Below are 14,250 nucleotides of genomic sequence, written 5' to 3'. Positions count from 1 at the left end.
TATTAGGGTGTGACTCCAGAAGCTGCAGTTAAGTGGGTTAAAGACAGATAAACAGACTCGACGAAATCAAGTTGTCTGAATGAAAGACAAAGAAGAGCGAAGCGGGGGGAGTGATGGCAGCGAGGAGAAGGACGAACGCAGGGGAAGAAATTGCTTTATTATTACAGCTAACAGAGGGTGGAGGAGAGAAGATGGAGTGATGGGAACCAGAGCACAAGGGCGATTATGTCAAGTCGTCGTTCCGACTTGCGTTTTAAAATTCCGTCAGTGATGAAGTCCCTTTCCGGAGTGGAGCCAGTCTGATGCAAGATGAAGGTTCCAGGCCGATGAAGCCGAGAGGGCGACATCAGCAGTGATGAAATCCCTGCTGCCGTTGATTTGACACCGTATGTGAGGTTTTATCGTCACTTTTAAAAGGAATTAGTTACAAACAAGCAACAAACGCTCATTCACTGAGAGGGGAGGAAGGATGAAAGGAGTGCGTTGCTATTGTCGTGTGACTGGATGAATACATGTTCCCAATACAACCTAGACTTCTCTGAGAAAAAGACACTTGACGTCCTAATTAAAATTCCTCTCGGGACAATCAGAATATGAGATTACAACAGGAGTGTTAAAATTAATTCCCAGCTACCAAAAATGAAACGCTCTCTGTATCCTTGCTTGTTCTTCCTTCAACGATCCAACGGGGAGCAGCACCTGCTATTGAGATAACACTTTACATTGTGTGTCTATCGTGGAAATTTATGGGATTCAGCCCTCGTGCGCACATTATGGTCGCCTGTGTGCATCGGCCCTGGCATGTTTAGTCATAAACACTTACACATAAATGCCATGAAGGCAGTTCATGGGTTTTTATCGCTGTGGCATATACACATTTACAGACAGGCTGTGTCTAATATACTGCACATTTTGATAGGTTTCAATGTTTATTATCCGACCATCCATTTTCTTATTCTGTGCTCCCCTGATTCAAGGGGCACCTTGACTGTGTGCGAACTGTTTAGCTCACGGTTTGCCACATTAACTTGCTCAGACAGAATTGTTTGTTCTGGTATGTGAAGACAAGTAAATAAGTAAATAAGCCTTGAATGTTCACTTCAAGGTTGTTCAGTTCAACCTGTTCCTGGATGGTCAGTTCCGTTCTATGCCTTACTGGAGTTTGTCTCTGACATCATTGTTTGTTTAATAGTTACCTAAGTGTATAAATGAGAAATTCCATGTTTCACATCTGTAGTAAAACCCTGTTCGTAGCCTCACAGACTGTGTTCTGACTGTTTTATTTTGAGGTTAAATTGTGGCCGTATAAGACAGCGAGTTTGTTGTTTCTTGGTGAATCTCGAAGGATGTGGTGGAGATATTAATATTTCTTGTAAGATCTATTGCTGCTGTTGTGACGCGACAATTGTTTTTGGAAAACCGTTCCTGTGTTTATACTGTATGGCCATCTAGTCAGACGCTTGCGTCAGAAAACCTCCTAGGACCCTTTGATCTAATGAAAAGGACACGGACACTGCGACTGAGTCTCAGTATCTGCTAATGTCATTATTGAGATTTTGTGAAGATTACATTTAAATACTGGTAAAACTACTATTGGGAACCGAAGAGTCTGACTCCACGACTGTCACATGCTGCCGTGCTGGAGAGTACATCGCATTGTCTCTTCAGATTTGTTCTAGCGAATAGGGAAATGTAACGTGCAAGTACAATGCTGCAAGTACGTTTGCTGATTGAATGCATTGTGAGATGTAGAATTCTCATCGTGGGGATTGTTTTCAGTAGCACTGCACACGGTTTGCGCTTACTTTCTGCCACAGTATTGCTCTCAAGTTCCTCACACACTAGGCGTTAAATACATCTGTTAAGTTATACTTACCCGGAAAACATATACACTGTTCTTTTCCTTTGAAAGCCAGACACTTTTTTTCTTTTTTTTGAAGTCAGTCTTTTCTATCTTAAGGTGTCAATGGTCTCAATCCAAGTAGTATTGCTAACTCAAGCAAATTTGAAGCTATTGCCTGCTGTTCACTTTTGAAGCAGCATCAGTTTATTTCAAGTGGCACATCATTAAATAAGAGGTTGCGTGTGACCCGCTACGCAAAAAAAATTCAAGTTCACTAAAGAACTATAGTTCGGCCACACAAATGGATTTTCTTGACTATTTTGGGGGGCACCCCTAAAATGAATGACAACGTTCCTTTTGAGAAAAGCGACCAGTATTTGCATCTAAAATTACAGCTGCTGCAGTGGTTTGATGCTCCCCCCTCCCCCTCGTCCTTCCTCCTTCCTGGATTCTGAGCAACATGCTGAATTCCCGAGTTGATGAAAAACAATACTGACGTAGGCATCAAATAAATCAAGAGATGTGCCACATTTCCTCACCACTCATTTCCATCATCACCATCATCAGTCCACATTGAGATGCGGTGAAATGTAGGCCACTGTTTAGGTTGTTCTGCAGGAGCTATCTTAAACATTGTTAGCCAGTGTTTTTTTAATTAGAGAATGTGTTTTTACAAATATTCTATGAGATGATGTTTCTACTTACAATAATGTGTCATGTACAAAATGTGTTTTCAGCCCCTCTCATTGAATGCTTTCTGTACCCAGACTCACATTTTTCTAATTAATTCTATGCTTCACGATTAGTTTCATTTCAAAACGATCTGTTTTTTTTTCCTCCAGTATGGTAATAGTGGTCCACATAGGCATTAATAAAACCCCTTAAAGCGCTTGTCCTGGAGTCGCCCTGATTAAAGAACACTCCTTTTTTCCCTGAGCCCCTGAAGGTGGTAACTACACACTATGTGGCACGTATTCTCACCTGTGCTAATAAGAAGAGGACTACTTACTTTTTGTGTGTCAGAGAATAATAAGATAATTACCTGACGTCTGTGGGAAAGCCCTCTTCAAGTAATAGCTCATTGTTGCAATTGCGGCTTACACTCGAGGCATCTCTCCATAACCTGTTGTCACTGAAGAGTAAGCGTTGTATAGTGTTTGTTCATGCTTCAGCCTGTGTGTGTACACACTTTAGCGTCATCATAGGTCGGGTGCTACGTCAGCCGGAGAGGTGATGTCTGCCTGTCCGTTAACAGTTTTCTGAGGGATTTTAATGACAATTTTGCATGAGCTGCTTGGTGGCGATCCGTGCTGTCAGCATAGTTTTTTTTTTGTTCAAATGTCGATTTTGGTGTGCTGCGTTCTGTAGCTTTGTAGAACCTCAGTTCCATTCAGTAACTCAGAGCTTTTGTTGCAGTGTTGTTGGACACTCTCTACAGGAGACTGTGAAGTTTGGGCCCGGCTTGTCTTGCAATCACTCCTCCACCAAGCACCGAGCTCCTCAAAGCCTAGTTCCTACTGCCGTGATCCTTAGTTAAAAGAGAATATAGCTCCAAATTCCATGGATGACTGAAGTGCCCATTATGTAAATTTGAAAATTGCCTAATTTATCAGTCACTAGAAACACTTCCTTTTGAAGGCATGTTCCACTCACTCTGTTTTCCATTCTTTTCCGCAGATGCAACAACCGCACCCAGTGCGCAGTAGTTGCAGGTCCGGATGTCTTTCCAGATCCCTGCCCTGGCACCTACAAATACCTGGAAGTGCAGTATGAGTGTGTTCCGTACAGTAAGTGTACTTCTTCTATACAGCAGTGTGTATGTCTTTGATTTAAAAAAATGTCCATCCCATCGTGTGCTCAGCCAGCTGCACGACTATAGTACCATCACTTCACTTATTATGATGTGAAGAGTCCAAAAAATTGTCCCGACAAAGTTATAACAGAATAATTCAACAGCGTTAAAGTCAGTAAAATAACAAAAACAAATTAGCTCAAGAAGCAAAGCTATGATGCAATTTGTGCTTTCCTTTGGGATGTACTGAATAAAGACACATTTATTTAAGTATATATGAAAACATTTGGAGTTCTGTGCATTTGAAACACACAAACCTTTGCATGCTGCCTCGATGACTGTTGAAACGTCACACAAAGTGACTGTCTTGTATTTCCCTGGAGCGGAAATAGAAGACAAAAGGTGAATTCAGAGCTTCAAAATGGACGACAACGACAAAAAACACATAAACAAATAAATAATCCAATAACTAGCCCAGAAGTAAACATCCAAAATCAATGGACAATGTCCAAAAGATCCCCAGGCTCCAACAAACACAAAGTCTGGCACTGGCTGCTGCACGACTATCACTGGCAGCCAAGCACAGTGACAGAAATGGTGGTTAAAAACACATCTAGAAAGAGTCGGAAATACGAGAAAGAACAGGTGAAAGTAGATCCACTAACGCCCAGACTTCTAAAAGAAAGACACAACAAAGTTGGGGTGTAAGAAAATATTGACATACTCAAATATTGTGTTCCTTGATGCTGTGTTACTGTACTCAATTTAAAGTGCACTATATATATATATACCGTGATGAACCAACATGATGGTTGAATCAGAAAGGGTTCGGCGGTCACCCGTGGCATTCACAGGGTAGTGCAGACCATGCAAAGAGCCGTGCCGTTCGTGAGATGTGTTGCATGTGGCACATCTGAACTGATGAATCCACTGCATCAGACTAGCATTACAGCGAACGTGGAACGAACGGATGCTTCTCAGACAACTTCACATATTGTGACTCCTGTATCGAGACGCATCAATTCCCTCTAGTGCAGGAACTGGTGCCTTCACTCAGGTTTGAGCGACTTTTTAAGCGGCAGCAGGTGATTAGAACTGGCTGCGGATGATCAGAATGATTACAACAGGAAACAAGAACACAAAATAAAAGCTGGCAGCAAATGCAAACATGACGCTTCTGTGCAAGGAAAACAGTGAGCAAATGTTGTATAAATCTGCCCCCTTTAGCAGTTCTGTTTACTGAATTGCAAAGGTCAGTTAAAATGGCCACAATTAAACAGTGGGTGAAATATTTAAGTTTTAAGGCACTGTTTTTTAAATGCAGTCAGGAGCCAGGTGTTTTCGGGATTTCACAATTAATGTCTTGCTCATTTGTTGTTAAGAATTGTGAATCATCTTTGTTCCCGCCACATATTCACCTCGGGGGCCTTGTTAGCGCTTGTGTGACATTTGGATTTCTGCTTGTTGAGGACAGCAAATTCCGAATGGGACATTCCAAGATAGTTTATGTGCTAATTCCCTTGTGAAAAAACTGAAAAGAAAGCCATTTGATCAGAGCTTTAAGGTATGATTCACTTGACAAACATTGTTTACAGAGAAGCTAGTGTCGATGTAGAGGCGCCTGTAGCAGGGGCAGGGGTGAACATGACTCTGCACGCTATGATTCACTTAGGATGAAGTGATATATATTGCCAAACAATTCTTCCTTAATTGACAGATGAGACATGGTTGACAAAGACGAACAAATTGCGTTTTCCCACCAAAGCACTGGAGATGACGCAAGCAAATTCCGCGCCCACTCAGGCTCAGCATGATCAGAATGAACCACATTACCTGTCGTGTCTGAAGATGGTGAGAGGATGCAAGCATGTTGGTTGAATGAGTACTGGCTTGGGTAAAGTCAAAAAAGCAATCATGTAAATAAAAAAAAAACAACATTTTCCTGCTCATTGCAAGCAGGATGGATTTCTGCCAGTTGCATTGCTCTCATCTCCATGAGTGGTATCCCACGTCTCACGACGTTCAGCTCATGGTCACCATGGAATCTGATCCATTGACAAAACAGGTGCACCTTTACCCTGCACTCAAATGAATGTATTCTGACAGACTGTTACTACACTACCAAGGGTGTGTCAGACATCAGCTCTCTACTTCTACAAAGTGAAGTCGGTGAAGAATACTTCCTAAATGTTTTTGCACTTATTTCGACTCTGTGAGCAAGACTTGGCTGGATGGTCCAACTGGCGGCCAAGGCGATCTCCCGCACTGAAGCATTCAATTATATTTGGCGAAACAGCTCTTGCCTGGCGTCTAGAATGACCGGCAGATTAAATAATAGGACTATCAGTGCTCTCTCTGGAGCAGATGGAAACAACCTGATACCTGCCTAATGCTTCACAAGCGCCGCAGCGCACCCTCATACACACATGCAGATGTATCTCAGTCCACTGTTTTCACTTCAGTCTCAACCGTTTATTTTGAAATGCAGTTGCAGCGCATCTGCTTGCGGCACTGGTTTTGTACACTACAGCGTGTTTAATAGGTGTAAAGGGACACAAGTTGCCTGTTGATCAGATAAATAATGGGCGTGTCAGGGTAGGGTGTCCTTCAAGAAGATCGGCAGCGTTTCAAACCCAGAGTTATTATGGAGCTCAGCTGACAGTGAGAAGGACATGAAGATGGATGGATAGAGATTTAGGGAAAAAGGATCTCTCAGTTAACAGAGATGGAGTAATGGTAATGGAGAAAGAGGGAGAAAGGGCCTTGAACAATACATTAGCAGTTTCCGTGTACTGACTAAGTGTTCTGGGCGGATCAGGTAACGCTGTGATACAGAACCAAGTTCCTGTGTGTGCGTGGGAAATACAAGGGAAAACATGTTGACGTCCATGAAGGATGGTTTCACATGGTTTTCTATATCACTGCCAACTTTTCATACTCTGTATGCACTTCTAATTCAGAATAAATGTCTAAACAAAAGCTAATGTACTGAGAGGAAAAGACACTGCATGTAAATATATGTGCATACAAAAGGAATAAGTCCATGTATAGTCCATATGGAAGTAGTTATTAGTAACCATTAAAATGTCTAGTTATTAATACTGTAAAATAACCATCCAAAATCGTGCGACGTTAGTGATAAACCTTGTACACATCTCAGCAGGAAGAGAACACAAACTGTGGAACGTGTATATGGTCTGGTTCACAGTGATAATATAACAACGATGGTGCGACCTCCAATGTGGTGGGTCAGTACCAGGAGAAGCACAAGCTCAGGCCCACTCACGCACTGGCTCATCACGCATCTTTGCTACATAGACCAAAGTCCTTCCCAGCTTAGCACCTTAGTAGCCTGTCAGAAAATTGAATTTTACTCCCAATTTCTATGAAGGAATGACACAAATCTGCATTGGAGGAAAGGTTAATAAATCAAACAGGCTTCATTTTCAGCAGTAACTTTACCCATTTCCACTTCAGTGCCTACACACACATACTTGGAATCGGACTTCCTCAACCTCTTTCATTCTCGGCTTCTTGTGGTTTAAAAAAAAACGTGCACCGGCGCTTATCTTCCCTGGTACACTGCAGGTTTTTGGCTGTTCTCCAAAATGAAAATCAAGTGCTTTCTTTTTTTTTTTTTCAGCGCTCACAGTCTGCTTCTGATGCGACTGTGCGGCGGTCGTGTGCCAAGCAAACTGGCTAGCTGTGGCACTAATTATCCAACCGAGGCCCTTTTCAGGAATGAAAGGGCACCGCTGACATCCATACATTAAATCACCTTTGTTTTAGGCGCCTGTCCAATTCAGCTCCTCAAAATCATCACAGCCAGTTGATTCGTTGGAACACTAAGTGTGATCATCAGGCGTTTCACTTGGTCGTAAATAAAACCGTATTTATGAGTCGCCATTCTGCGATGGTAATGGAAATCACATTTTTTATGTATTTGATTTTATTCACATTTCATTTGAATCTGAAGACTCTTAAGTGAATGGGAGGAGGTATAGCAGACTTTAAAACCGCAGACCGTGTGTGGAGTTTTGAATCCAAAGTCCACCCCTCTTTCATCAGATGGTCCCCTGAAGCCTCACCTCCAGAACTGCGCAGCGTCTTTTTGCTAACTTTTCCCTGATTGTAGTGAGGGCGCAACAAGGGTTGAGGGTTGAGTTTCATAGATGTATCACCTTCCAATTGTTTTGAAAGGGTTGTTCACAATGATTGGATGGTAACTACATTGTCCTTACCTCAGGTGACGCAAATGTTTTATTTTGGTCTAAGGCCATTGATTGGTGGCAGGGGAAGCAGAATTTATTCAGTAATATCTTCGAGCCTACATTATTATTATTATTATTATTCTTTTTTAAATGTTATTTATTTTGGCTGTAAAAGGCAGACTTATTTCATACTACTAGGCAAGTTCATTGTGTACGACCGTGTGGTAGTAAAGTCTGTTTTTTTCTTTTTCTTTTTATTTCCATTCATGTATCTAAAGTGAAGCTCTGATATCAAATTATTTTCTGGTGTGGCATTACATTCCTTTTCTCATGCCATGCCATTTTCGTTGTCTTTTTACTATACTATATTCATGTCCAAAATGAGCAGTACACATCTATTTTGGTTTCCTCAGTGGTGAATTACTTTGTTTTGCAATTTGAGAAAGCGCTATAGTTTCTAAGCCATCTCACAGCGAACACACACCATCCTGTCCTGCTGTGTGTATCTAAACACCAAGTCTTTTCCATATTATCATATTTGCAAACAGTATTAGTATTACAGAACCACTGTTGGCAATATTCAGCTTTTGACCCGCTGAGCTGCCTTCATTTTCATTTTTCTCTCTGCGCTCCACACTCATTGTGATGCAGTAAAAGTCGAACCCTGACTTTCCAGTGGTGAAAAGTTAATTAGCATTTTTATTGAAAATTTAAGCTTTATGAAGAGAGAATACATCTAAAAGAAATGACAATGTGTGTGCGCTCTTTGTGTTAGCACGGAGCCAGGTTAAGTCTCCTGCAGATGAGTGGCGACAGCAGCCTCCACACTATTATCTCTGATCTCCTGTCAGCTCGGCTGGCTCATGTCCAAGGTCATTAATGGTCACTGGAATTTCAGGCTTGTTTTTTAAATACATTGCCATACGTTTGACCACGTTCTCCACCGCTGCTTACTTAGCTCCTCTCTCTACACCCCCCCATCTGTTCTTTCAACAAATGCCCCGTCCTCCTTGCCCACCTCTCACGACGTCTTTTATCAGTTAATTTGTTCTTTGTGTTCTTTGTCTGCTGGCCTCATCTAACCTAATTTTCTCTATCTCTCCTTTCACTGTTGCTCTCTCCCTGGGCTGCTGTGCCCTGGGTGCCTTAGGTTTTCAATCTTGGAAGTGTGTAGTCCAACACAAAAGTTGAACAAAGCAGGGCGGTGCATAGAGAGGTGGCTGCGAACTACAGTAATTGAAACATGTTGAATGGGTTTTAAGAGGTGAGAAAGAAGGGAGCAAACAGAAGGTCATTGGTTCTCTTCCTGTGTCATGTCATGTTTATAATTCACTTTTTTTTTTACTGTATTTATGTTGCCCTCCTGGAGTCAGTTGTTGTCTCAAAAATTTTGTCTTGTGCATTATTTTTTGTTCATTATGTTGGAACTGAAACATAACCTTTTCGTTTTTTTCTTTTGTCTTTTCTGTTGGCTGTTTTAGCAGTATTTCTTGTCCCTTAAAATACATCAGAATTGAAAGTAGGTTTTGAAATCTATGAGACACACCTTTAAATGGAATGTGGTTTAAATTAAATAAAACACAACAAACCAACATCTATGATTTTTTTAAGTGTAATTTCAAAATTACACATGAAGTCATCACTTTTTATTTTCAATTTTCAGTTGCCCTCCTATCTTTGGGTTTGACTGGCCCTCTCAACGGTCACAGTATGTAATTTGGCCCCTTAGGAAATGTCTGCCAACCTCTGCCTTTGAGCATGTGATACGTATAGGAGGTGTGCATATCTATATATGAAGCTCCAAAGGATATAGATAACTTATATTACTTGTATATCTCTATATCACTATTATTAAGGATATAGATTATTACCTGTTTGCACTAACCATTTACTTATTTTGGTTTTTGCACTAACAACTTCAAAGCTCCTGTAATGGTGAATTTCTCCTTTGTGAGATCAATAAAGTCCATCTATTCTATCAATAATGTCTATCAACAAAAATCTGGTTGCTACTGTTCAATCAGAGTTGTGAGGGAAAACGGACGTCAAACTCATGTTGGAAAATCACTGGCGAATTAATATTGTCGTCAATGTACCTCTATCACAGGAGGACAACAGGACAACGCAAAGGCCGTGCAGATGACAGCAATTCTAATTTAGTGTATCATGCACTGCTGATGGATAAAAACAAGCCGAACTGTGGTTTCAAAAATAAGAGCTATGATAAAGTGTCCCTGAATTTTTCTTGACCAGAAAGAGGCAAGTTAATTTCATGAGTTGCATCTCACTCCTGGTGCTGCAGACACACGCTATCGCTCTTTACTCGCGGCGCGATTGAGGAGACGCGCCTGTGGTGCGCTCATTAACAACTTCAGAAACAAAGTTTCGTCGTGTGACACAGTGAAGGAGCCCATGTTACATCGGACTCAGCTTCAGGAAATTTGTCGCAGCTCCACTTCAGCTCTGCTCGAATGATTAAGTGACTCTGCATGTAATCTGTGCCGCTCAGTTTTTTAACGGTTGGTTCATCTGCGTTGACAAAGCCCAAATAGAGTATGGCAGTGTCACATGCTTCATGGTTGTTCTTTTAAAACAAAGACAGAAACAAAGTGTGAGCCTTTGACATTTTTTGTTTTAATTGGTGGCATTTGTATTTTTGTGGGAAGTGAAATTAAAACTATTAAAAGATATATATATATATATATATATATATATATATATATATATATATATATATATATATATATATATTTTTTTTTTTTTTTATTTTATTTTAAGCTAAATATTTCAAATTTAATAAAAAAGAATGCATTTTATATTTTATCCTCAGTAGTCCTCATATAGATCATCAACTCACTTGGGCTAGAACTAGAAATAAGCAGTTGAATGAGTGGAATAAGACTAAAATCCTCAGAACCTTAGTCGACTGAAACTGGGGTGAGTCCGCTATTATGGACTAGACGAAAACTCATCTCACTAAAATGGCAGCGTGACGCTAAGATTAGACTCAGACTGGCCGACATTAACAACTACACATCAGACAAATGCAGAAACTGGAATTTAAACATCTATTTCGGTTTCATCCTCATAAGGCATGATGATCAATTTCATTTAAATCAGGTCTGAAGCAAAGTGCATCCATTCGGCACAAATGTTAGGAAGCTTGAGGGAAGTGGACCTCATTGCTTCCCAGGCCTGGAATTTGGGAATTAATGACTCTCCTCTCTATTAATGGAAAATGTTCAATTCATTTTAATTCCTTTCACCAGAAAATTTGAAAGCAAGGTATTAGTTCCTGTTTGAGATAAAAGGTAAAACTATTTATTGAACTTAAATTAATGTGCATTTATTTATCCCTTCACACCAGGTGTGTCTCACGTCACTATTTGGGCTCGTGACCGAAACGTCTTCCAGACCCCTCCCCACAAACACGGCCATGAACATACTTGTTCTGAGATTTCACACCATCTGAGCCTGAAGATTGCGCTTACTTATCCAGCAGTTGTGCTAAGCCGCATCAGTTATCATGCATCTTTCATGAGGCGAGGACTTAATGGTGCTTGTGTTTATGTGTTGGTACACTTACGTGTGACACATGGGTTTGAGGATGTCTTGTGGTGGGAGATGAGTTTTCAGCTCCGACGTGTTAATGGAGAATTTATGCATGTGCAGTGCAATATGTAGCACGGTTGCTATATTTAACCCTGCACCATCCGGAAGCCTAACGTCTCCCTTTGAGGGTTCGGCTTGTCTATTTTTCTTGCATCCCTCACTTCTCATCTCGTCATTTCTCCGTTCCTCTCCTCCCCTGTATCCTTCTTCCTCCTCTCTGGGGACCAGTTCCATTCACCGGGTCTCTAACGGCCTTGAAGGAGACACAGGGAAGTGCCTCCGGGATTAGGTTTCTACCATGTTCACAATCCACTCAGTCCCCCGGGGAGCAAGGTGCAATGGAATTCATATGTTTAAGAGGCTTGGAGCAAGCGTGCCCATTTTACTCAGAGGTGACACGAATAACCCGCTGCCGAGCTGCTAAGATAACGCTTTGAATATAATGGAGATGTGGCCCGTGCTGAGATTGAAGCAAACAAGTGCAGCAACTGAGCTTCACAGATGTTTGCACAGGCATTAACGGAGGAATAGGTGACACACAACAGAGGCATTAGCTTGTCTACTTTACATCACTGGAGGTTTTATTGATGGTGGGTGCGGCTCCTCGGCTGAATCAAATTTCCCTAATTCTAATCTGCTCCATCATGCTTGAAGGACTCTTTAAATGATGTGGGGGATTATGGGACGATACAGTGGTTTTGTATTATGGTGATTAAAGTTTGTTTTTTTCTTAGTGTGTCTAAATGGAATCTGCAAATGATGGGATAAAGGATCCGGTTTCATAGCTAGTTTTATTTGGTTTTCTTGCCTCATATTGTTTATTTATTTTTTTCACTCCATTGCGAACAAGCAAGCCAGGGGTTCTCCCCAGGCATACCGGGATTTTGACCCCTAATCCTGAGAAATCCCAGCTGTTGTAGTCAATAAGTAAAGTATAACTCCGCCTTTTAAGGTAGACTGTTAAGGAGGACCAAGAAAGATGTACAGTGTGTCAATCTGTCTTCCTGGACTCCTCAGTATTAATGCCCATTTATGCTGGATGCTACATACGGATGCATTTCTGCACGTTTCCATACAGCATACAAACAGAGCAGTACTTCCGGAAACTGTGGGGGCAGTGTTGCTGTTGCTACCCGATATGTAGCGCGAATGAGATACGGAGAAGTCATAACATTGGCAGAGATTCTCCATCTTCCAGTCCCTATATTTAATGTAGTCACCAACCACCGCCTCCCACAATGCGGCCATCCATCTGTTGTACAAAAAGTACATTATCAATAGTTCTTTCAAAGACGCCATGTTTGTTTTGAGGTTTGATCTTGTCATGAACTCTGACTTGGGCTGTATTGGTTGAACAACAATACCATTGTAAAGACCTCTTGGAAATATGTGATCTGTGTCGGGAACATCGTAAAATGACTGGTACGCATTCGTACGTAAAGGGAGCCTACTGTGATGAGCCTGAAGGAATGCGCTCATCGACTTTTATTTTATTTTATTTTTTTACTTGATACCTGAATTTTGGATGTTTGCTGCTACCGATATTCCTCTGAACCAGTCCATTTCACTGAAACCTAAATCACTTACTGTGAATGCCAATATCGTGACCGATTCAACAGGCTGTTTTGAGAGAGCGATGAATATGAATGTCAGCTGTCAGTGAATTGGGAGATCAGGAATAAACCCTGAGACCGTTTTGACACACAACACCGAAAAAAAAAAATATATATATATATATCTGCAAACACGACATGCACAAAACACTTTTGAAATATATATCTCAAAACGACTTGTCAACCAGAGAACAAAGCACTGCTCCTTCTTAAATGAAAAACATTCGACTGCAGTAACAAAAGCGAAGATATATTATTCATTGAAAACAAGACACGGCAAAATCCATGTGATGGCTGTGGGAAATGTAGGGAGAAATAAAAGCCCGGTTGATGAAAAGTTAGTGTCAGCTAGTGTCAGGGTCAAACAGACTTCCAGATGTAACACTCATCAAGAAAGTCCTTGCCAGGACTCTGCATGGTCCTAAAATGAATACTTGACAGGATATCAAATGGAATTCAAGCTGCAGCCTTCCAAAATACGGCAATCTCCGTGCAAGCTGGTAAACTCAATGGAACGTCGGATTATTTCCCCTTCAGGAAATCTTTGACAGATGAGTCACAATAAATAAATCAGTTGTACCTCCACGTTTTTTTAAACGGGGATTTTACGCTTTAACACTCCTGCTTTCATGTGCCTCCTTCCATTTCCGCCGGGCACATGTGGCGGTGACTGTAATGGAGCCTGCGAGTGCCACATATGGGAGATACATTATTGCCAAAAAGCCGGCTTTTTGTAGTCTGCACTGCGGCTTGCGTAACCTTATTGCCAATCACACACGAAGAGGGCTCCCTGGCACTCACAGGGGTGGCTTGAAATATGAGAGAGATTATGACGATCTGATATTGTGCTATCGCGGTTTCCTCATTATTGCATCATTAATCTATTTTTGTCTCTTGTCCCCGTCTTTCTCTGTCTCCCCCTCGATTTGGACGGCTCGTGCAGAAGTGGAACAGAAAGGTAAGAAACACACGCACGTTCTACTGCGAACTGTGTGCATCACTGCTTCTATATGGCACAGTAGTACACAGCGCTTCTCATGAGTTACACACTCGGCACCAGTCCTACAGGTGAAATGTCACTAAAACTATCCTGAGGTGGAGCCGGTTTTAATGAACACAGAAGTACAGTGACATTTAACAGTTCCGATGATGGGAAAATCTTGCCCCGTGCTTTGACTA

At 41.4% G+C, this 14,250-nt stretch overlaps 1 protein-coding gene across 8 annotated transcripts in view; it reads left to right on the top strand.

Moving 5' to 3' along the window:
- The window catches only part of adgrl3.1 (adhesion G protein-coupled receptor L3.1), a 136,062-nt gene that overhangs the window by 52,253 nt on the left and 69,559 nt on the right, over positions 1 to 14,250 (top strand). For all 8 annotated transcript variants that reach the window (XM_053854949.1, XM_053854946.1, XM_053854943.1 and 5 more), the window contains 2 exons: positions 3,521 to 3,630; positions 14,015 to 14,029. In XM_053854949.1, coding sequence (XP_053710924.1) covers positions 3,521 to 3,630; positions 14,015 to 14,029 — 125 coding nt within the window. The remainder of the gene's footprint in view (positions 1 to 3,520; positions 3,631 to 14,014; positions 14,030 to 14,250) is intronic.

Source organism: Synchiropus splendidus, chromosome 2, assembly GCF_027744825.2.
Source record: "Synchiropus splendidus isolate RoL2022-P1 chromosome 2, RoL_Sspl_1.0, whole genome shotgun sequence".
NCBI classification, from domain to species: Eukaryota; Metazoa; Chordata; class Actinopteri; order Syngnathiformes; family Callionymidae; genus Synchiropus; species Synchiropus splendidus.
This window is presented reverse-complemented; position numbering and strand designations above follow the sequence as displayed.